The 22,885-nt window shown below is 45.5% G+C and overlaps 1 protein-coding gene across 1 annotated transcript; it reads left to right on the forward strand.

Annotated features, from left to right (window-relative positions):
• Window positions 1–8,441: 8,441 nt before the first annotated feature.
• Window positions 8,442–22,062, forward strand: JMJD7 (jumonji domain containing 7). Its single transcript, XM_066608321.1, has 9 exons — window positions 8,442–8,564; window positions 11,161–11,314; window positions 13,813–14,066; window positions 15,728–15,784; window positions 18,338–18,433; window positions 19,442–19,518; window positions 19,930–20,089; window positions 20,531–20,659; window positions 21,261–22,062. The coding sequence occupies exons 1-8, from the start codon at window positions 8,492–8,494 to the stop codon at window positions 20,617–20,619; spliced, it is 960 nt and encodes a 319-aa protein (XP_066464418.1). The 5' UTR covers window positions 8,442–8,491; the 3' UTR covers window positions 20,620–20,659; window positions 21,261–22,062.
• The last annotated feature ends 823 nt before the right edge of the window (window positions 22,063–22,885 follow it).

Below are 22,885 nucleotides of genomic sequence, written 5' to 3' on the forward strand. Positions count from 1 at the left end.
TTTCGACACGCATTCTGTCCTTGTCAAAGATGGGTAGAAGTCTCAAGTAAAAAGAACCCATTCATTTGAATGGGTTCATTCACAAGCAATTTTTTTTGCCCTCATCCCCCCCACTCTTACTAATGGTGTCTTTGAAAAATAAACAGCATGCCCTTTTTTTGTGAGTGTTGCATGAGAATAGGCCATGTGATGTGCGATGTCCCATACCTCACTCCATGTGATACAAGTTTAGGCACAACTTGCTCTTGGTTGTGATAGTGGGATAGTATGATTCTTAGTATTGGCCTCCATTTTATATTTTCTCTCTACATGCCATTCATGTTTCATAAAAGATTTTTTTCTTGAGTGCAGCATATTATAGTGACAGACCCAGTTTACCACCATTACTTTTCAGCGTACTTCACTAACTAACAAAATGCAAAGTGAAGGAAGAAAAGAGAAATCTAAATCAATATTTGCCCCCCCCCCTTCCTCTCCCCTTCACAACATCAATACTTCAAATACATTTGCACACAGTTTGTGAAGGAACTTGGCAGGGAGGTTGTTCCAAACACCTTGGAGAATTAATCACACATATTCTGTGGATGTAGGCTTGCTCAAATCCTTCTGTCTCTTCATGTGCCCCAGACAGACTGGATGATGTGAGATCAGGGCTCTGTAGAGGTCATATCACTCAGGACTCCTTGCTGTTTATGCTGAAGATAGTTCTTAATGACATTAGTCATATGTTTGGGGTCATTGTCCTGCTGCAGAATACATTTGCCTTCTCGATGGTATTGCATGATGTATAATAAGTATTTGTCTGTACTTCTTAGCATTAAGCCCCAGACTTGCAAGAAGCCTCCCCCATGCTTCACCATTGCCTGCAGACACTCATTGTAACGCTCTCCAGCCATTTGGCAAACAAAATACATTAAGGCCCCATGTCCATGGGGAAAATGGATTTTTAAAAAATCTGTGTGGGTCTCCCACGTGTACGATCCACGCCCATTTGGCCTCGTGGCTGCAGGATTCTATACTGAGAAACCGTGCGTGCCCGTGGACATGAGGCCTTAGATTTTTGACTTTTCAATCCAGAGCACCTGCTGTAATTTTTCTGCACCCAGTTCCTATGTTTTCATACTTAGTTAAGTCACTTGTGCTTGTTTCTACATTGAAGCTATGGCTTTTTGACAGCAATTCTTCTATAAAGACCACTTCTGGCTCGACTTCTCCAAACAGCAGATGCGTGCACCTGGGTCCCACTGGTTTCTGCCAGTTCTGAGCTGCTGGCACTGCTGGACCTCTTCCAATTTCAAAGTGAAGTGCAGTATGTTGACACACCAAGTATGGGTGGAGACTTTGTTTTGGCAGGGGTAGAATGCCCACAGGTGCTGATTGGCTGGCAGGCACACACCTTTACAGAGCCACGCCCACACCACCTCCTCCAGTTGTAGAGAACCTACTACAGGGACAACACTGGCCATCACCACTCGGGAGCCAACATGGGATAAGCACGTCCATAGAAGTCGCTGCTGGCTCAGCACTCCCTTCCTGCAGGCTGCAGCTGGGCATCTCCCCAGCCGCCATACCGGATGGCCATTCTCATGGAAGGAGAGAGCTGGGCTGATGCCTGAGTCACAGGGTCCATCTGCAGCATCCTGACTGCTCAGTCAGGAAGGAAGGCGAGCAGCCGTTGCCCGCCAGCAGCCACTTCTGTATTGGCTATGCTGCTGCTCCTTCTGCCCTCAGGATGACTAAGGGCGATGACTGCAGCTTCCAGCCCAGACTACCCTCTCGGTGCTGGCAGCGGGATGAAGAAAAGCGATGACTGCAGCTTCCGGCACAGAGTACCCCTCTCACTGCGGGACACATGTCCTCCTCACAAGGGGCAAGAAAGTTGGGAGCTGTGTGTGTCCGTCCGTCTGGCCAGCCAGCCAATCAGCAGCTGTGGGCATTCCCTGTACCTCACCCCTGCCAACCCATGTTTCCACCCATACTTCCGGTGGAGACCTGGTACACTAATACCGTGAACATAGGTTTCATGCACTGGTCTTAATGTTTGTCAGGGCGCAATGCACCTAATATGATGTGCATACCTTTTCATATATTAGGCGCATCGTAGCTGCTCTGTGTGACTAGACAAAATTGACACCAGGTTCTGACATATGCCTTTTCCCTTCGTCATCATGACAGCATACACCTGGAGGTTGCTCACCTGCTGACCTGATGGGACAGGAAGAGGCAGAACATAAAAAGCACCTCCCCTCCACCAAACACCAGTGTTTTTCCTGTCCCTTCAGGACAGCAACGGCAGAGCTCCAGCGACGCTGTCCCATGCCGGAGGAGGACTTACCGGCGAAGCGGCGGCGTTTTTCTTCGGGCAGCCCCGGCAACCCCAGTGGGAAGGACCCCATCTGGGCGCTTTCCGGGGACTGCGTGGGCCGGGGTCCAAGTACGGGCTGCCGGCACAACTGCGGCCGTCATTTCAGGCGGCGGCCGCCATCTCCGGTGGGCCTGGGTCCAAGGACGGACTTTCCGGCGCCACCGCGGTCGCCAACCAGGCGGCAACCGCCATCTCTGGGTCCCGGCTGTAGCGGGCGGAACACAAGGAGTGTGACGCCAGATGCTCCAAGAGGGCGTGGCCTTGATGGAGCGCACAAAGGGGGTGTGGCCTGGCGCGGCTTGGCGCCAAATTCAAAATGTAAAGCCCCTGCACCAGGGGAGTCGGCTGGTGTTTTGTTTTTTTCACGCTAGGAATCGATTCTAAGGACAGGAATGGATCCCACAAGCGCAGGATGTCGGCCAAGAGAGGACCCAGAGAATCTCCAAACTGTAAGTGGTCCTGTGGGCCAACCTACAGACACCTGCACTACACTTCCCTTACTAACAGAGCTCTCCCTTGTCACGTACGACAGGGATACTCAAAAATCTAGGGAGGCTAGGAGGAGAAGTAAAAAGCGTCCTGTATGCTTACAAAACTTCATGACTCCTATTCTAAAACATTATGCGCTTCCTGCTCAGCGAAAATTCTGCAGGAAGAAAAATCTTCCCCCATGTCTGAAATCCAGTCAGTTGTCCGGGAAGAAACAGTCCTACCTCTCGGACCTTCAACCTGGGCCCTTAGGGGCCACAAGAGGGTCTGCTCCAGCAGTGTTAGAGTCCGACTCTGACATGGCAGAAGAATTCGATCTTGTAGATCTTGGAAGTGTCGCAGGGGGAGAGAAAATATCTCGTTTAAAAAAAAAATTTAAAAAAAACGCTAAAAACCTTGCACTGTGCAGGACGTCATGTTGCGAGTCTGCTTCCACAACGTAAATCTACATTCCCTGTAAACGCCACACTTAAACCATTGATCCTTAATGATTGGAATTGTATGGATCAAGCTGCCTTAATTTCTAAAAGAATTTTAAGAGTGTCCTTTATTGGCAGACAATGAAGTGGCTATCCTTGAGGAGACGCCATCTGAGGATACGTCCCGCTCAAAGGCAACAAAGTAGACATGACCATGCGTAAGGCTTGGTCCACGTCCAGCTTCATTATAAAGCTAATACTGCGGCCACCTTGGTGGCTCGCTCTACTGCGGTTTGACTAGGCAGTCTGCTTCGGATCTCAGGCAGCCCTATCCAACACGAGCATCTCTTCTGCCAGCCCCGGTTGCCCCAGTGGGAAGTACCTCATCCGGGAGCTAACCGGAGACTGCGTGGGCCTGGGTCCAAGGACGGGCTTTCCGGCACCACTGCCGCAGTCATTCAGGGGTAAAGTAGTGGTCAAGAGACATAACCTCCAAAGATAGGTTGTGTACCCTACCCGTTCGGGGCGGCTAGTCATCAGACCCCGCAAAAAGCGCCTTAATTCCATGTCCCTCCTCTATAAACATAAGTGGGGAATGAAAAGACCGGAGGAAGCGATAAGGGTCTTACTGTGGTCCCTCAACCTGCATCTTCATGCCCGCAGAAGATTAGTTCACTTCTGCACTAGTTGGAGAAACATAGCTACTAATGGTGCCTACCACACGCTGGGAAACGATCCTAATGACAGGAATCGATCCCACAAGCGCAGGCCTGGTGACGGAGGGGTACAAGATTTGAGCTAGTACCCCGCCCTCCAAATAGATTCTTTTTTAACCTCGGACTGTGTGGGCCTGGGTCCAAGTACGGGCTTCCGGTTCTACCGTGACCGTCATCCCGGCACCAACCCTAGAGCAGGCTCTTCTTAAGGGTGAACAAATCGTGCTGGATATCGGTGCAGTTATCCCCATCCCTAAGACGGAATGGGGGAAAGGGTTTTACTCCCCTCTCTTTCTGAACCAATGGCTCCCACCGATGGAGACGATCAGAACCGCAACCCCCCTGATTGGTAGGGATAACGTTATGGCTACGATTGACATAAAGGATGAGTATTATCACATCCCCAATTATGACAACTCGCAAAAAGTTCCTAAATTTGCGCTGAGAATGGCGCCTTCCCTTTGGAATCTCCTCTGCTTCACGGAGCTTTTCCAAAGGGGTGATTGGAATGGTAGCCTTTCTGCACAATCGCGGGATTATCATCCCCCATCTGAAAGGGGGCATAGCTCAGTAGATGGTTTCCGGCTGGTGGCAGATCCCCTCACTATTGAGGTCATACTGGGGGTCCACGCTTCAGCTGTCTAAGGGTCTGAGCTGGATCAGTAATGATTTGAAATCCAACATGGATCCGGACACCAGGAAAAAATTCCTAGGAGTCATTTTGGATTTTCGTCTCCAATGTTCATCCCTTCCTCCTCTAAGGAAACAGCTCATTCTAGAGAATGTTCTGCTCTCTATAAAAAATCTACAGTTTCAATAAGAGGTGATGCGGATCCTGGGGCTAATGACTTCATGTATTGGAGTGGTTCCCTGGGCCCAATTCCACAGCAGTGATCTTCAGACACTTATCCTCCAGAAGGGGGACAAGTCAGTCCTCACTTGACAGGACAATCCCTATTTCCACTAGGGCTAGATCCTCACTCCGCTGATGGTTGTCCTCAGACAGCCTTTTAATGGGGTAACTGATAACTGATGCGATAACTGATGCCAGCGCAAAAGGGTGAGGCGTCACCTTTGAAGGTGGCCATATACAGGGTACTTAAGACCCTCATGAGAGATCCAGGTTATCTAACGTTAGAGAACGTAATGAGGTTTGGGAAACCAGACGTAGCCTGCAAACTGTTTAGGGATGAAGCATGTGAGGATTTTTTTTACGATAACATGATGGCAGTGCCACTCATTCGCCACCAGGGTTCCACCAGGAATCCTCTACTTCAGCATTTGGCAAGAAGGTTCCTTCAATGGGCGGAACTCACAACTAAGTAACTGTCGGCCTTCCGTATAAAAGGGGCCGAGAATTCAGTCGCGGGCTTTCTAAGCAGGAAGAAAGTAGACGCAGGAGAGTGGGGACTCCATCCCGAAGTGTCTAGCCTGCTCGGGACAAATAGGGGGCACCCAAAATAGTTTTGTTTGCGTAAAGCGCAAATACCAATTGCCGTCTTCTCTTTTCCCGAGACTCGGAGAAACAAGCCTTAGGCACGGGCGCCCCCTCTCACCCCTGGGTTTGGGACTTAGCTTGCGCTTTTTCCCCTTTACCCCTGATTCCGCTACTCCTAAGAAATTACTGCAGCCAGGGCTGTCAGTAACGTTAGTAGCGCCTTATTGGCCCAAAAGACCTTGGTTTCCTCTCCTGAGATCTGTCAGTGGGAGAGCCTCTCCATCTTCCGTCAGGACTGGACCTATTGCTGCAGGGTCCTCTCCTCTACCCGGAGGTTCACAAGTTCAGGCTTACAGTCTGGATCTTGAACGGGTAAAATTCTTAGAAAAGGGTTTATCATCTAACGGGGTTTCCACTATGTGCGAGAGCCTTATGCCCTCGACGGAAAAGATTTATCCCAAAGTCGGGAAAAAATTCTCAGAATGGATGTGTCAGGACATCCAATCAGACATTCGTAAAAAATTTAAATTTCGTCCAGGCAGGCCCGTATAAAGGGCTGAGTCCAGATTCCCTCAAAGCCCAAGTAGTGGCTTTGAGGGCATTCTTTGATCTCACGCTTGCTGAGCACAAGGGGATCAGGAAATTTCCTAGGAGAGCGAGTAGACTGCATCCATTCATAAAGCTGATGGTGCGCACCCCCCCCCCCCCCCCCCGGGATCTGACTATAGTCCTTCAGGCCTTCTGCGATTTTTCCCCCGTTTGAACCTATTAGAAACCTATCCATCGCCTTGCTGACGTACAAGGTAGCCCACCTTGTGGCAGTTATGTCGGCTATGTGCGTGGGTGAAATTCAGGCCCTTTCGCAAAGGGCCCCATATATGACTATGCACCCTGATGAGATCGTATTCTCCTTAGACCCTTCCCTCCAACCCAAAGTCTTGTCAGACTTCCACGGAGGCCAGCCAATAGTCATTCCAGCCTTTGTCTAAATTTTAAAAACGAAAAGGAGCAGGGGCTCCATAATCTTGACGTTAAAAGAGCTGCATTAGTGTACCTTGAGGCAACGGAAAGTTGCAGACGTTCAGTCTCAGGGGCAGGCCAAAGGGAAGGCCACTTCTAGAGATTCAATAAGCCAGGTGGCTCAGAAGAGCCATCCAGGAGGCTTACAAGGCCAAGGGCATTCCTCCCCCAGAAGGTTTGAAAGCCCACTCTACTTGGGCGGTGGCATTTTCCTGGGCAGAAAGAGCGCACGCCTCAATCGAACAGATTTGTAACGCAGCCACGTGGACTTCTAGCCATACGTTTATTAAACCTTATAGGCTGGACATTAAAATCTAGTGAGGATGCAACCTTCGGGAGGAAGGTGCTTCAAGCAGTAATCCTTCCCTAAAAAAGCCCATGCCACTTATTTGGTATTCCTCCAGGTGTATGCTGTCATGATGGCGAAGGGGAAACGGGAATTTTTTCTTACCGATAATTCCCTTTCTTAAAGGCATCATGACAGCATACGGGCTTTTCCCCCCCTACCGACACGGTTACCCTTGTTGGTTTAAACACATGAGGTAATGTGTATGCTTATGATTTCTTTGTCTAAGGTGTGTGGGGCCAATAAAACACACCTTCTGGTTAAGTATACTGTCACTGTGGTTATTTGGAACGCACTGGTGTTTGGTGGAGGGGAGGTGCTTTTTATGTTCTGCCTCTTCCTGTCCAATCAGGTCAGCAGGTGAGCAACCTCCAGGTGTATGCTGTCATGATGCCTTTAAGAAAGGGAATTATCGGTAAGAAAAAATTCCCGTTTTTTTTAATATCTATGCACATATGTCCAATCTACTAGAACTCAGCAGCCAATAGGATATCTCGGTATTCAGTAATGCGTCTGTACTCGCACAGATAATTTATACTTAAAATAAAATGCACAAGCTCCTCCAGCTCCAAAGAAGACTAGCGATTGATTTATTTTCCTCCCCTCACGGTTCATTAAAAAAAAAAATCCCATATTTATGAACTGTCCAGATATTTCTGTACAGTTGGCAAACCAAGGAACGGGTTTGAAGACTTAAAGTAGCTGTTGCTTATGTCTGTGTCAGATACCTCAGGACATCCTCAGATGTATTCTGGAGTTCATGACTTGACTGTTCTGGGCTTTTGTGGTGGGAGAGAGGACCTTACTGACCACCAATTTTCATTTTTACAACAGTCAGCTTATGATGCATATGCTTTTTTACAGGGCATCGGAATAATCAGCACAAGGGTCCCATTGGACCCTGGTGAAGTGATCAGCTATGGCACCCTGAGGCTTGACATTGGCCTCCACGTATGTCATCTATGGTGGCCTATAAGGGTCTCTTAGGCCAATGTAATACACTATAATACTGAATTGTGTTAAGGCAGCAGAATGCAGTCCTAAGCTCTCGCTCACAACCTGAAGGTTGCGGGTTTAATCGCCGCATGGTTCAGGTAGCCGGCTCAAGGTTGATTCAGCCTTTCATCCTTCCGAGGTCAGTAACATGAATGACTGGGGAAGGCAATGGCGACCTACCCTGAAAAAACAGTCTGCCAAGAAAACTGTCACCCTAGGAGTCAGTCACAACTCGGTGCTTGCACCAAGGGACTTTTACCTTTATTATAGGAACAATTGTTCCTAATGCCATTCAAGTTGCTTAGTGGGACATAAAATAAAAAGTAACGTTTAATTGAACAAAGAAAAAAAAAAGAGGAAGGGGAAAAAAATCCCACTCTTCACTCTTTAAAAAAAAAAAAAAAATGATGCCACAAAATTGCTATCAATGTGTTTAAGGTGAGAAAATAAGGTATAAGTAATCTATCCTCTTCCTCCTTCTGCCCTGGAACAAAAGTTTGAGTGGGTCTAAACACAATAGTGTACTGCAGTGTATTATGAGCTCTGTTCTGCTACTGTATTTATCACACATGTCCCTTTGCTAATGTTGGTTGCAGTAGACTATAACAGATGAGTCGGCAGGTGGCGCTATCCAACAGTAATGCCCATGAAGCGCGCTGTTCTCGGGGGCAGCTGACTCGTCACGTGACAGGAGCTTCGCGTATGAGAAGGAGAATGGCGGCGGATAGGGGTGCGGTGAGGAGGTGTCTGCGGGACTTCTCCGAGGAGGTCCGGGGTGAGTACTCACCGCTGTCTGTAGGTGCACGTCGCCCTGGAAATACTGCAGCCGGTTTATATTCCTGCAGCTCATGACATACAGTGAATGGAATCCCACGTGTCCGTCCTGCATAGAATGTCTACTTGCCTGCAAAGGCTGGCAGCTGCCGCTAGAGGGAGCCAGCAGCACATGTATCTCTATAGCTCCCATACACTACCTGGATAAGTCTGTACTGGATTAGTGATTGCAAGCCTTGCAGGTGAATAGATCATGCTGCTAATGTTCCGTCCGGCAGCGTCACTGCGAGAGAACAATCGCCCATGTAATTACACCATTACAAATAATGACTCACAGCACACAAAACTCTCACAATTTCTTCACTTGTGTGAATGCACCCTTAGGCCGCCTGCACATTGCTGAATCTGGAGTGCGTGTCCGCCTCCAGGCTCTGCAGCAAATGCCTCCCATAGCATGCAATGGAAAACCACTTTTTCCTGCATACGAGCAGAAATTAAATGATTCCCCCCCCCCCCCATCACAAATCAAAAACTGCATCAGAATCCTCGTAGTGCAGATTGTGACACGATTCACAGCAAACTTCACTCTCGCAATTAGAACGGTGTAATCAGATGCGGATCTGCATGAAATAGTGCGGGTTTCGGTGCAGATCCGCACTGAGATCCTCTTCTTGTAAATGTACTGTTTTAGGCTCCATTCACATGAGCGCAAATCTCGCACGTTGCGATACGCACAAAACTCGCACACATACGAACTCCATTCTTTTGAATGAAATCATACAGCTGAGTGATTTTTTTTTATTTCCTTTTTTTTTCTTACCCCCTCAGTGATGCTGGCAGGTAAAAAAAATCGGCATGTCCTATTTTTTTTCAGGACCCTTGGAACGCCTCACTCTTGTTTTCAATGGGAAAGTCAAACACATCATACACATGTGATGCGCATGTGAGTGCAATATGATGTTTCCTATGGGAAACACTTGCCGATCCTCTATGCATGAAAGTGCGGGAGGATCGTATTTTCACGCACGTTGACAAGCGCGATATCTCGCTCGCCATGTGAATGTCGCCTTGAAGAGCTTGTTTATGGTCCTCAGGTGACAAGACCATTCATCTAATCGCGCCATAACGCCAATCATTTGCTTACAAGCCTGAGATGTAATTGCATGCTGAGTTTTGCAGCAAAATAACTTCTAGGGGCTAGATTTTTTATTTATTTATTTTTTTGTGTGTCTTTAGCTGCGGAAATATTCCTCTCGTGTGAAAGGTCCTTGAGCCATGTGCTATCACGTGCCAATATGGGAAACCACAGCTGCGTGAAGTCGCTTCACCAGCATTATTATTTATGGCGCAGCCGGTTTGCGCTCTTCTGGGGTTAATACTTTTTGCTGCGCTTGGAGGCAAACTATCACAATTTCCATCACCAATAAATGTGCCAACAGCGCGCCATCATGAGTTTTCCGGTTTTCTATAGATAACTGTATCGTCTGCTAATAATGGCGCACACCGCTAAGCGTACGGTATTACATCGTCTCCGACATGAGTCACTTTTTCACAACAATTCCAAAAAATGGAACAATCAGTCCAGGAATTTACATGAATTTCGTGCCATGCAGAATTGCTAGAAAACTGTTGTGGTTAATGTGTTCTAAATCCTCACGGAGTCCGAGCCATCCTGTCAGTGAATGGAAATATCCAATCAGGGACTAAACACACCTGCAGACTTAACACAGATACTCATGGCAAAGCCATACCGTAAGATATGCCATGAATGTCTGATACCTGTAGAAACCATCTGGTAACCCCAAAATGTGTGCGCCTCTCCCAAGCTCCTTGCTTCTGTTTTTTTTGTGGCTGCCGATTTAAAGGCGGATTCTGATAGCGGAATCCGCGATCGGGCCTCCGCACGGGGGATCTGCGGCAAAATGTGGTAATTGAAAAACATGCATTTTCGATTTATTTATCGTTCACAGTCGAATACAAATTGCGTATTCTGCGAGCAGAGGAAAAATCACAGCAGGTTCTATTTTGCCGCGGATTCTGCACGGATGGCCTTCATTGGAGTCAATAGTGGCCTTACGACCTGCAGCCTATCCGCAAATGACATTGCAGATGGGCCACAGGTACCCGCGTCATCGCCCTTCGATGGCGGGGGAAAAACAAATATTTTTAAAAATCTGTACTGCGCATGACCGACAAGCGTCTGTGGTCATCCGCAATACAGAACTAGCCAGTACGCGGGGTCGCCGGCTGCAGAATCTGACTTGGCTGTGTACAGCCGGCCTAACTTTGACAGCTAAATAGTGGTGACGGTTCTTCCGTTCTCCTGAAAGCTTGGGATCCCACAGAGGACGCCTCCACTCGGAGTCCAGCTAGTTAGCTCACAGAGGATTGACAACAACTGTAGCAAAGCCTCAGCTGCGGAACATTTTAGGCTCTGTGACTTTTTTTCAGCCTCACTCTGTAGTTAGAAATAATAAATAAAATGTACCGACAAGAAGTGGAGTCTCTATTAGGTTCCTTTTTTTTTTTTTCTGGAACTGGTGAACAGTAGGGTACAGTGAGTCTTAGAAGTAACACTTGTGCTCTTCTCTCCCCAGATCTCCATGGAACAGACCGTGTCCCATATCTAGAAGAGCCGCCATCTCCCCTGCAGTTTCATAGGGACTGGCTGAGTCCAAACAGACCGTGTGTCATCCGCAATGCCTTTAACCACTGGCCAGCTCTGCACAAGTGGTCGTTAGACTATCTCCGGTACGGGAGCTGTAGTTCTAAGATATTTCAGGTATAGGTGATGCGCCTTCCTTTTTAATGTGCAGTGATCATTTTGGTAATATTATAAATCATGCCAAACATGACGTGTCGCCTGCTGGACGTCCTCTGGTTCTCCAGTCCTGCCAGCATATTCATCACTTGTTTTTCAGAAAAAACTTCTTGGCCTCTTATTGACATTAAATGACACTGGTCGACACTGAAATTATTACTGACTTAACCCCTTAGTGACCACCCTATAGTGTTTTTACGTCCTGCAGCTGCAGGACGTGTTGGAGGGAGGTATCGCCGCTATCTCCCTCCATACAGCGCGGGCGTCAGCTGTTTATTACAACTGACACCCGCGGGCAATAGCCGCGCTCGGCCGTTCGGCCGAACGCGGCTATTAACCCTTTATCTGACAGCGGCATTTAAATCCCCCGAACGCTGTTTGGGGGTCCCGCACGGCCCCCCCGCGGTGAGATCGGGGGATCCGTGTAGGTGTCATGGCAGCCGGGGGCCTAATGAATGGCCCCAGGGCTGCCTTAGCAGACTGCCTATCAAGCCATCCACACAGGGTGGCTTCATAGACTGCCTGTAAAAAAGCAGTATGACGTAATGCTACAGCATTACGTCATACTGCAGGAGCGATCAAAGCATCACATGTTAAAGACCCCCAGGGGGACTTCAAAGTAAAGTAAAAAAAAGATCAATAAAGTTTTTTAAATTGTAAAAAAAAAAAAAAAGTTATAAAAGTTTAAATCCCCCCCCCCTTTTGCCATATCCATTATTAAAAAATCTAAATCATAAAATAAAAATATGTATTTGGTATCGCCGCGTCCGTAAAAGTCCGATCTATCAAAGTAGTGCATTATTTTTTCTGCACCGTGAACGTCGTCCGAAAAAAAAAATAAAGAACGCCAGAAATGCATTTTTTAAGTTACCCTGTCTCCCAGAAAAAACGCAATAAAAAGCGATCAAAAAGTCGTATGTAGTCCAAATTGATACTATCGGAAACTTCAGGACATCCCGCAAAAAATGAGCCCTTGCTCAACTACGTCGACGGAAAAATAAAAAAGTTATTGCGCGCACAAAATGACCGCAGAAAATAATTGAAAAAAATTAAATATCTTATACAAGTACTACAGCAAAAACAATACTATATAAGTTTGGTATCGTAGTAATCGTACTGACCCATAGAATAAAAATATCCGGTCGTTTTTGTTGCAGTTTGTGCGCCGTAGAAACAGGACGCACCGAAAGATGTTGGAATGTCGTTTTTTTTCCATTTCTCTCCGCTAAGAATTTTTAAAAAGTTTTTCAGTACATTATATGGTACAATAAATAGTGCCATTGAAAAATGCAACTCGTCCCGCAAAAAACAAGCCCTCATACAGTGACTTCGATGGATAAATAAAGGAGCTACGATTTTTTTAAAAGGGAGTAGGAAAAAACAAAAATGGAAAAAAGCCTGGTCACTAAGGTGTTAAAAAGGTCCTAATCTGTAATACTTTGGTGTACTGAACATGAATATGACCATGAAAAATGTTTATTGGCCTTGTTTTGAAGGTAACCAGAGGCCTATTACTGTTGGCATACATTTCGTGATGTAAACATTTATTGCAGATTACAGAAAAAGAGGAGCCAATTTTGCACTTTGACTGTCATATTTGTGTTGAGCACATAAAAATTGATAGGAAATGACTAATTTTATTTTAGTCACATGACTTTTGTAAGAATTTGTTGACCAGTGTAATGCGATATTAATGGAAGGTCAATTAACTGCCTTGTGATGTACCCTTGGCCGAGGCTCAGTGGAAATAATACACAAGCAAGAAATTACATTAATTGCTTAGCTGTACAAATTGTATGTCCAAAAGCAGATTTCTCACCCAATTCATGATATGAAGCATATTCAGGTGTACTTGCTCATATTTGTTACCACTTAAACGTCTGTCCGCATAGACTTGGTCTCCATGAAGAAAACTACAAAGTACACCTTCCTGGAGTTTTGTGTTCAGAAACTTTTTTTCAAAACTTTGTCTGGATTGGCTTAGTTTTGAAAAGAGTTTTAAAATTAGCCTTCCAATTTTACTTTAGCTTGCATTGGAATTATTGTTATGTTATAAATCTACATATTACTACGAATAGAATGATACCTTGCACATCTTCATACGCAGGATAGTTTCTGCTATATGAATTATCAAAAATGATGGTTTTTGGTGACTTTTGGAAAATTGCGCTCCTTGTATTTCCTGACCCATCGGTCTGAAAACTGAGAATTTTATTTTTCTACATTCCAGTAACAAACAAATGTGCAAAGTTTTGTAAGAATCAGAGGTGGCCCTGTGTTGCCCCTTAAGTGATTTTGTCCTGGAATGATCCACCTACAAATAAGCCAAAAGTTTGCACCATAGAAACCTATGGAGCACAAAGTAGAAATGAAGTGAATGATTAGTGAACATCCATACTGACTTGTAGCTTTCCTTCCTTACATGAAGGGGATGTGTAGGATTGAAGACTGTAAGTGTAGCCGTCACCCCCAACGGCTATGCAGATGCGGTGTATGGCAACAGGTTTGTTATGCCGGAGGAAAGAACTATGAAATTTGTTGACTTTCTGGACATTGTAGAGAAGAGAACAACTTCCCCAGGTGTCTTCTACATCCAGAAACAATGCTCAAACCTCACCGAAGAGTTTCCAGAACTGATTGGAGATGTGGAGAGTCATATTCTATGGATGAGTGAAGCACTAGGTAAAATATATAATATATTTTTTATGGTCTAGTGAGTGGAGATTCCCTTGACTTGAGTTTGGATGTGTTGAGAAAATTAGAAACACCAACTTTTAAGCTCATGAGGAGCTACTATGACTCGAGTGTTCTGCATTCAATAAGCCAGTGGCCCTCCAGTAGTTTTTGAAACTTTACCTACAACCCTTTGTTAGGAGTTGTAGTTCGATAGCAGCTGGGAGCCATACGTTAGAGGTCACTAATATAAGGAAACTCTGGTGGTGATGTCCGTTATAGGAGGAGCAGCACTGTCCTAATGTGATTACTGCTAAAACTTGCGTTTCTAAGTTGAAAACACTAAATTTTGAGCAAGGGAGACTGTAATTAGTTTTTTGTTTTGTTTTTTGCAAATCACATAAATGAGCAACACACAAAAAATACAATTTATGAAATAATGTAACCAATTAAAAAAAAAAGATAATTTAAAAAGCACTCATGTATATTTCCCTATATTAGCCAAAATTCATTTTATTAAATACAAAAACTAGCCCACAAAAGAACAAGCAGTTGAAGTTAAAAACATTTAAAATGCAGAAAACAGACTTTAGGCTGGGTTCACACAGGGCGCGATTCCCGTCGGAAAGCTCGTGGTTTGGCCGCAGCAAAAACCGTGAGAATTCCGCTGGGAGAACCGCCGCGGTTTAAGCTGCGGCGGCTTTGAAGCGGCTCGGCCATAGAGGAGAGCGCGGCCGCGACGTAAATAAACAAAAAAGGAAAGGTAAATAGACATGCTTAATCTTTTAAAACCGCGGCTGCGGCCGCCGCAGCCGCGGCTTCAACCGGATTTACCGCAGCGGATTAGCCGTCCCGTGTGGACGAGATTTCTGAGAAATCTCATCCACATGGCTGGCTAATCCTGAGATTAGCGGCCGCGGGCGGATCTGCTGCGGCAAATCCGCCCTGTGGGAACCCAGCCTTAGGCTTCTAGGAAAGACAGAGACCCCCACGTGGATTGAAATTATTAGGTGGATATGAAACACGTCAGTAGAGCATAATACAGTGTTTCCCCGAAAATAAGACCTACCCCAATTATGAGCCCTACCCTGATTTTTTTATTTTTTTTAATTTTTTTTAAGGATTTGGGGTGGGGGTGTTTGAAATATAAGCCCTTTCCCGAAAATAAGCCCTGGTTGCACTACATAAAAAACAAAAATACTCAGATTGCAGGCTCCGTCAGTCTTTCGCTGCTCTCCAGGCACTCCGGCAGTCTTCCGTGTTGTCCTTGGCAGTGACAGAGCATTCTCTTCCTGGTAACATGGGTTAAGTACCCTGCAGTGAGAGGGACTGGGACAGCGCCTGCTAGCTAAGCATTAAGACCCACCCACGCCCGAAAATAAAACACTGTGCCTCTTTTGGGGCAAAAATGTATATAAGACAGTGTCTTATTTTCAGGGAAACACGGTACGTCACTAACTACAAAATAGAATAAAAGTGGCAAAATAAGGCTTAGAATACAATATCAGACAATGTTAAAGAAGGTAAGTAGAACAAAAAAGCTGCAGCAGTGAAAAGTAATGAAATTTGCTCCTATCGCCGCTAATCCGGCTTCATCAGCTATCTGTATTTTTCGTTATGTAATTTAATTTTGATCATTGCAAAAATATACTTGTTTTATATTGGAACAGGGAAGCGTCCCGATGCTGTGAACTTCTGGCTGGGAGAATCTGCAGCAGTAACATCCTGTGAGTAGACATGCATTAGTGCTGGTAAAGGGGACTTCTGAGTTTCTTCTCTGGTATTAAACCCTGCTGACCATGGCTGAAAATAATTTTACAATGTCGATACTTCCCAGGTCCGCACATGTCCAGCGCCACAGCTACATTCTCGATGCCAGGTCTATGTTAGCGGGCTGTTGCAGCCAATCGGAAAAGTCCAGCCTCATCCAGTGTAAAATATAAAAGCAAAGCTTTATTTCATGAGTTTAGAGATGGTAAGATCAGGACATCCTGGTTGGCCGAGTCGTTTCAAACTCGTTGTACATGGACAGCAGCACACTGACTGACGCATTCTAGTATAGGGCTATTCAGACATGCGTTTTTACACATACCATGGTCCATATAAAAAAAGAAAATTGCAGTATGTACTATTCTGCTCTGATTTCTTGGATGACTGTCACACATTCAGGTAGAAAAAGAGGAATGATCAGCATTCCAAAAAAAAAGATATATCCGGACAAAAGGGCCATTTTTTTGCAGCCTGAAATCTGCCAAACTTATCTTAAAGGAGTTGTCTGAGAAATAAAAAAAAAAAAGAATAGTGAAGAAACCCAGTGTTTTCAGTAGTATAAATATAAATAAATAAAAGTATGCAGGAATCTTAAGGCCGGCTTCACACGAGCGTGACGGGCTCCGCAGCGGAATATTCCGCAGTGAAGCCCATCACGGCGCCCCCCCAGAGACCCCATACTTACCAGCGGAAGATAGCATGAAGACGCTTCCCCGCCCACCGCCGTCGCGTCATATGACACGCCCACCGCGTCACATGACGCGGCCGGCCGTGTCACGTGACGCGCCGGCCGCGTCATATGACGCGGTAGGCGGGAAAGCGTTTTCACGCTATCTTCCGCTGTGTTACAGCGGGAGATAGCGTGAACGGACGGCTTCCATTGACTGCAATGGAAGCCGTCAGCGCGTACACCCGCGGCAAATAGAGCATGCCGCGGGTGAGGACGGGAGATTTCACGGTGCGGAATTCTGCGGTGGAATTCCGCATCGTGAGCATTGTGCTATTAGGTTCAATAGAACCTAGTAGCAGCGGGCAACGCAGCGGATTTTTGCCGCGAATTTACGCGGCGTAAATCCGTTCGTGGGAAGGAGGCCTAACTGTTTCATTTAGGGGACCATGACTGGGGAATGGAAATGGCAGGTAAACACAGAACTCCTGCTTGGATGTATCATGTCAGAACAGAGAGCTGAGCTTCTATTCAAGCTCTGCTTGATCATCTTCCTGGCAGTAATGGTTCCCTCCACTAGTAACCCCTGTGATGGAGGACAAACTACAGTAGTATGTATTATCACTGCTGCGGTAAAATGTCTGCTGTGTCAGTGAGCCGGAGGAACACAAAGCTTTTACATGTGAAGAGGCAGAGAGCACCGAGGAGGCCGGCTGCTGTGAAGGAGGTGTCTGCTAGTAGAGGAGCAGCAGCGCTGGTATCTCCGCACTGATAACGCCACACACTACTGCTTGTCTTCTTTCACTGGGTTTACTAGTGCAGAGAATCATTACTGACAGGCAGCGGAGCAAGGAGAGCTTAGATAGGTCTTCAGCACTCTCTTCTGATGCCACTCCTCTGTGTTTAGCAGCCATTTTCAGTACCCAATGATGGTCACCCTAGACAAAATAAGTAGTTAGAAATAGCTAAAGATATTCAGGGATCAATTCATACTACTGAATATGATGTATCACTTTTTTTCTATTTCTCAGACCACCCCTTTAACTCTTTCCAGTCCAATTTTGGATTCAGGGTTACCTAAAAGGCTTTCTCTTTTTTGCTGTTGTACAACGGTGCCATCTGCTGGCTAAAGCCAGTGTGTGTGCACCAAATAGGCTCCGACAGCAGAGTGGCTGGCAACAGACGGTAAGAATACCTTGTCGGGTGTCTTCTGACATTGCAGCTGTACAAGCATCAATCAGAATGTAGGAAGATGTCAGACAGTGGATTGGAAAGGGTTAATAAGGCCTTAGGCTGAATTCATGCACAGCAGATTTGTTGCAGAAATTTCTGCAATTCAAATTTAGTTTTACTCATCCGAATAGGTCTATTATGAGCAAATGGATTTCTGCACACCGCATCCAGACAAATATAACAGCTTCAGACATTTCTGCAACAAATCTGCCTCATAGGCATTCACCCTTTGGGGCTCTGTGAAACAACCATGTTCTAGTTTAGTCGGGTCCAGCTACTGGGTCGACTTCCAATCTCTTGAATGACTGGTTTCCATTCCCTGTTCTGGGTGGAGAATTGTGAACTACCTGAGAGATCCTGCTCCATTGTATCAGATGCATTTTAAAAAATGTGAATTAGTTTCATTACATTTCTCACTTCAGATGGATACACAACAGCAATGTCTGATTCAAGTGGAGGCCATACATTTTGGATTTATCCAGTCACTTATTTCTTTTGACAAAACAGAAAAAAAAACCTGGCCATCCGCGTTCTACTATTTTTGACATTAGTAAATTAGCATATTTCCTGAAAGTGATTCTGTGGCTGAGGTCGTGTCATTTTCTTACAGTGCATAAAGATCACTATGAGAACCTGTACTGCGTCATTTCAGGAGAGAAGCATTTTATTCTTCACCCACCAAGTGACCGCCCTTTTATACCGTATGGTACGTTTAGTTTAAACATGTATGTCAGTCTACATAGAATTATGATTCTTCTGTATGCTACAGTATTTTACTAGACTTTGTATGCTGTACTTTACATTTCTAAATGACTGTCATCATACTGTTATTCAATAAGAAGTAGTCCGTGACTATAAGGCCGGTTTCACACAGGCGTAAGCACATTTGCACACGCCTGAGCGCTGTGTTTTTGCAAAATGTACAGTGATTTTTTTTTGCGCGCACATCGGCATATTTTACTGTCCTTTTTGCACTCGCATATTCATTGGCGCATGGCAAGCAAACGCACTGTGTCCTCTCAGCCTTCTTTTTTTTGCAAGCTAAACATTTCCAGATCCTTTAACCGTTCCTCATAGGACATGATTTGCAGACCGCTCACTATCTTGGTAACTCTTCTCTGAACTTGCTCCAGTTTGTCGAAACTGTTGGAACTATTCGTGCTTGTCGGATGATCAAGCAATCCTGTCTACTGGTGGTCTATCGGGGGTCCTGAGCCCAGTCGCCTTGTGTGTCCTCACCCATCCACTAGTCCTAACAGTCCGGTCAGAACGGCCTGGGTGGCAGCAATCCGTCAATACAACCATCCAGCTTCTCACATCCCAATAATGCACCCCCTCTCAAACTCTGTCAACCAGGTGAAATCTCTTCTCTACATCGTAGAGACGTCTAGTGGTCAACAAGCTCTACACAAGTGGAAGAAGAGGTCACTGCACACAAGGAGCCTCTGAGAGCCTTTATAGGCCAAGGGGGAACCACTTGTAGGGCCTCAGGTAGCAAGACCGTTCATCTAATCACCACAACTCTAATCATTTACATATCTGAGATGGAACTGCAGGACAAGTTTTGCTACAAAATGACAACTTCTTCTAGGGGCGTGATTTGTTTTAGTTTTTTTTTTCTCAAAGAATTAATAACTTTTTGTATGGCCTCACCTGCTGTTTCTCATAATGAATACATGACTGTAACCTCACTAGTTTTGTATTTATGTTTTAGAAACATATCAGCCGGCCACATATAAAGTTAATGAAGACGGGACATTTGATGTTATAGACCAGGAGTCTGTAGACAAGGTAAATCCTAGATGTCTGTCTACCATTACATTACACTAGATCTATTTACCTCCAGGAGGTAATGGGACACATTCGGAAGGAGACCCCATCAAACGCTACTGGAGATTACCTTTAAAAAAAAAATAGCTTTCTTCCGCTTTTGTAATTTTTGTCATTGCTCCCCAGCAACTATCAGCAGAACTGGTACCATGATGTTAGCCTTGTGCAATAATTTGCACATAGACACCATTGATATCTTTTCTGGCTACTCAGAAAATTCCCAATGGCTCCTGAATCAATGTAACTATTTCTTAATGTCGCTGCGATTCAGTCGTCATTCAGCATGGAGATCTTTCTAACGTTTTACTAGTAAGTCATTGTATTAACGGTGTATTAATGTATGATGGTTGGCAGTGTCTTGTTCTTCCTTAGGTACCTTGGATTCCTGTTGACCCGTTGCAGCCAAATCTGAGTTTGTATCCAGAATATGGGGAAACACGGCCTCTGCATGTGACTGTGAAGGCCGGGGAAATGCTCTACCTCCCTTCTCTTTGGTTTCATCATGTGCGCCAGTCTCATGGTTGTATAGCAGGTGAGGCATTCTATATGTACAAGTGAAGCATATAGAGCGCTCAAACTTTAGTTTTGGAGTCAGCTGTCCTGTTTTGTTCTTTTTCTCTCCTGTCTAAAGTCATCTGGCAAGTTGCAGAACTTGTTGGCAATTGGAGAACATATAAGGGTGTAGTCACATGTGGAAGATACGACTTTTATGTGGCTGTCTCATTGATCAGAATGGGGCTTGCAGATATTTGTGCACAAGTTGCAGAAACAATCCGAGTCAGCTGTCAAGATATTTTTTTTCCATATACAAGCATTTCTGCAGCATATCTACTAGGTGTGATGCATGCCCTAAGACGTTCCTGAAGTTGACTGTAGGGAAAATGCTGATATGACATGACTTGATTTTCTCCCAGGGCCACTGGACACATTGATCTATTCTGTATATTTACATGCTTGTCTTTTCCTTACATAGTGAATTACTGGTACGATATGGAATATGACATCAAATATCATTATTTTCAACTCCTGGATTCTCTCACTAAAGCTGCAAGAAGCTCATGAATGGATCATGAAGATTAACAATGGTTAGAAAAAGCCTAAGGCCTCATGTCCACGGGGAAAATCAGATCCGCTGCAGATTCTACATGTAGAATCTGCAGCGGGTCCCTCCTGCCCCGCGGACATGAGCGCTGAAAATAAGAATTTAAAAGTATTTACCATCCGGCGCGGGCGGAGAAGATCAGCTGTTCCTCACGGCCGGATCTTCATTTTCGGCCGGCGGATGAATTCCTGACGCCGGCGGCACGTCGCCGGCACGTCGCCGACGTGCCGCGCGCATGCGCCGGGCACATCCGCCGAGCCGAAGCAAGGAAGATGCGGCCGTGAGGAACAGCTGACCTTCCCCGCCCGCGCCGGATGGTAAATACTTTAAATTCCTATTTTAGGTCTCCCGCGGATCCGGACGGCTTCCATAGGCTTCAATAGAAGCCCGCGGGAGCCGTCCCCGCGGGAGACCCGCACGAAAATGGAGCATGGTCCGGATTTTTCCATGCTCCATTTTTTTTTAAATCCCTTTTATTGACGATCCGCGGGTATTTATCTACCCGCGGGTGGTCAATGCATCCCTATGGGATGCGGATCCGCATGCGGGAGATCCGCTGCGGATCTTAAATCATATTTTGCCCGTGGACATGAGCCCTAAGCATCCAGCTGCCACGAGATAGGTGTGAGAGGCGAAGCAAACAGACACGGCTGAACTAAGTACATATAGGTATTGGAGTATTAAGAAGGACTATCTGAGTGCTGTCATGTTGCCTGGATGTCCTAGGAATTGTTTTATTTAAATATGAATATACATTGAAGAAAGACCTGGTGTGCTGCCTTTCTCAGGTATCCCATTATTGAATGTGGTGATGTGGCACCCCCGCTTCAAGTCTGAGACAGATCTAAGCAATATTTTATATATAAAGGGGGTGGATAAGTTTGTTCCCCCTTTTCAGTTTGTGTGACCTCTTCAGAACAATAAATTGTGATGGGTTCTGCTGCTAGAATATGGTGGCCACCAATGTTTAACGATCGTCCTCTAGATTGGGGGGTGGGGGGCACAATTTTTGTGGTTCAAAATGCATGCTTGTAAGCCTCCGCTGTACAGCAAGCTAATAGTAGGGTTCCCATGGGTATCCGCTTGACACACCTAAGTCAGGCATAAAAGATCACATCATAATTTTTTTTATTTTTTACAGCACCGTATGAATACACCCTGAAATAGTAAACTCCTTTACGAAAGTAAAACCACATCATCGGTATTTTGGAGCCAAAACCAGCAGTGGGTCCAAGATGAGAAGAGATGCAAATCTTTCTAATATAATTTTTTTCTGTCTAGATTCCATTCCTAGTTTTGGCTTACGGATACTGACAGAATACTGCCGTCTGAATAGGGCCTTAAAAAGGGTCATCCCACTTCTAGCTATTGATGACTTATCCTGAGAATAGGAAAAATAGAGGTCGTGGCACCATAAATGGTTAATTTTTTATAAAAACAAAGTCTTATTCATTCCATAATATAAAGGCTACATTTCAGTCAATAAATGACCCTTTTCAAGCATGACCAGCTTGAAAAAGGTTATTTTTTTAAACCGAAAAGTAGCCTTTATATTTTGGAATGAATTAAACTTTGTTTTTATTAAAGGGGTTGTCTCGCGGCAGCAAGTGGGGTTATACAGTTCTGTATGGCCATATTAATGCACTTTGTAATATACATCGTGCATTAAACATGAGCCATACAGAAGTTATTCACTTACCTGCTCCGTTGCTAGCGTCCCCGTCGCCATGGCTCCGTCTAATTTCGCTGTCTTCTGGCGTTTTTAGACGCGCTTGCGCTGTGCGGTCTTCTGCCTGGTGAATGGGTCCGCTCGTGCCGGAGAGCTGGTCACCGCGTCGTCATCGTAGCTCCGCCTCCGTCACGTGGTGCCGATCAGCCAATGAGGTGGCTGTATCGGCAGTGGAACGCGGAAGACAGAAGAAGAAACTCCACGGTGCACCATGGGAAGACCCGCGGTGCATCGTGGGAGAAGACCAGCGGCGAAGGAGAAGAAAGAAAGAAGCTGCAGAAAGCTGATGCAGGTAAGTGCAATGTGCTTTTTAAAAACTAACACATGCTTTCTTTTTCACAGGGCAGAATGCAGGGGTCCATTTAAAAAAAAAAAAATCGCTTTCGCCGCGAGACAACCCCTTTAAGAATTAACCATTTATGCTGCCACGACCTCTATTTTTACTTTTGGATTTGTCTGTGTGATCTTGGTCCTGATCTCTAACAGTGGCTTTGCAT

The sequence above is a fragment of the Eleutherodactylus coqui genome, chromosome 6 (assembly GCF_035609145.1).
Source record: "Eleutherodactylus coqui strain aEleCoq1 chromosome 6, aEleCoq1.hap1, whole genome shotgun sequence".
NCBI classification, from domain to species: Eukaryota; Metazoa; Chordata; class Amphibia; order Anura; family Eleutherodactylidae; genus Eleutherodactylus; species Eleutherodactylus coqui.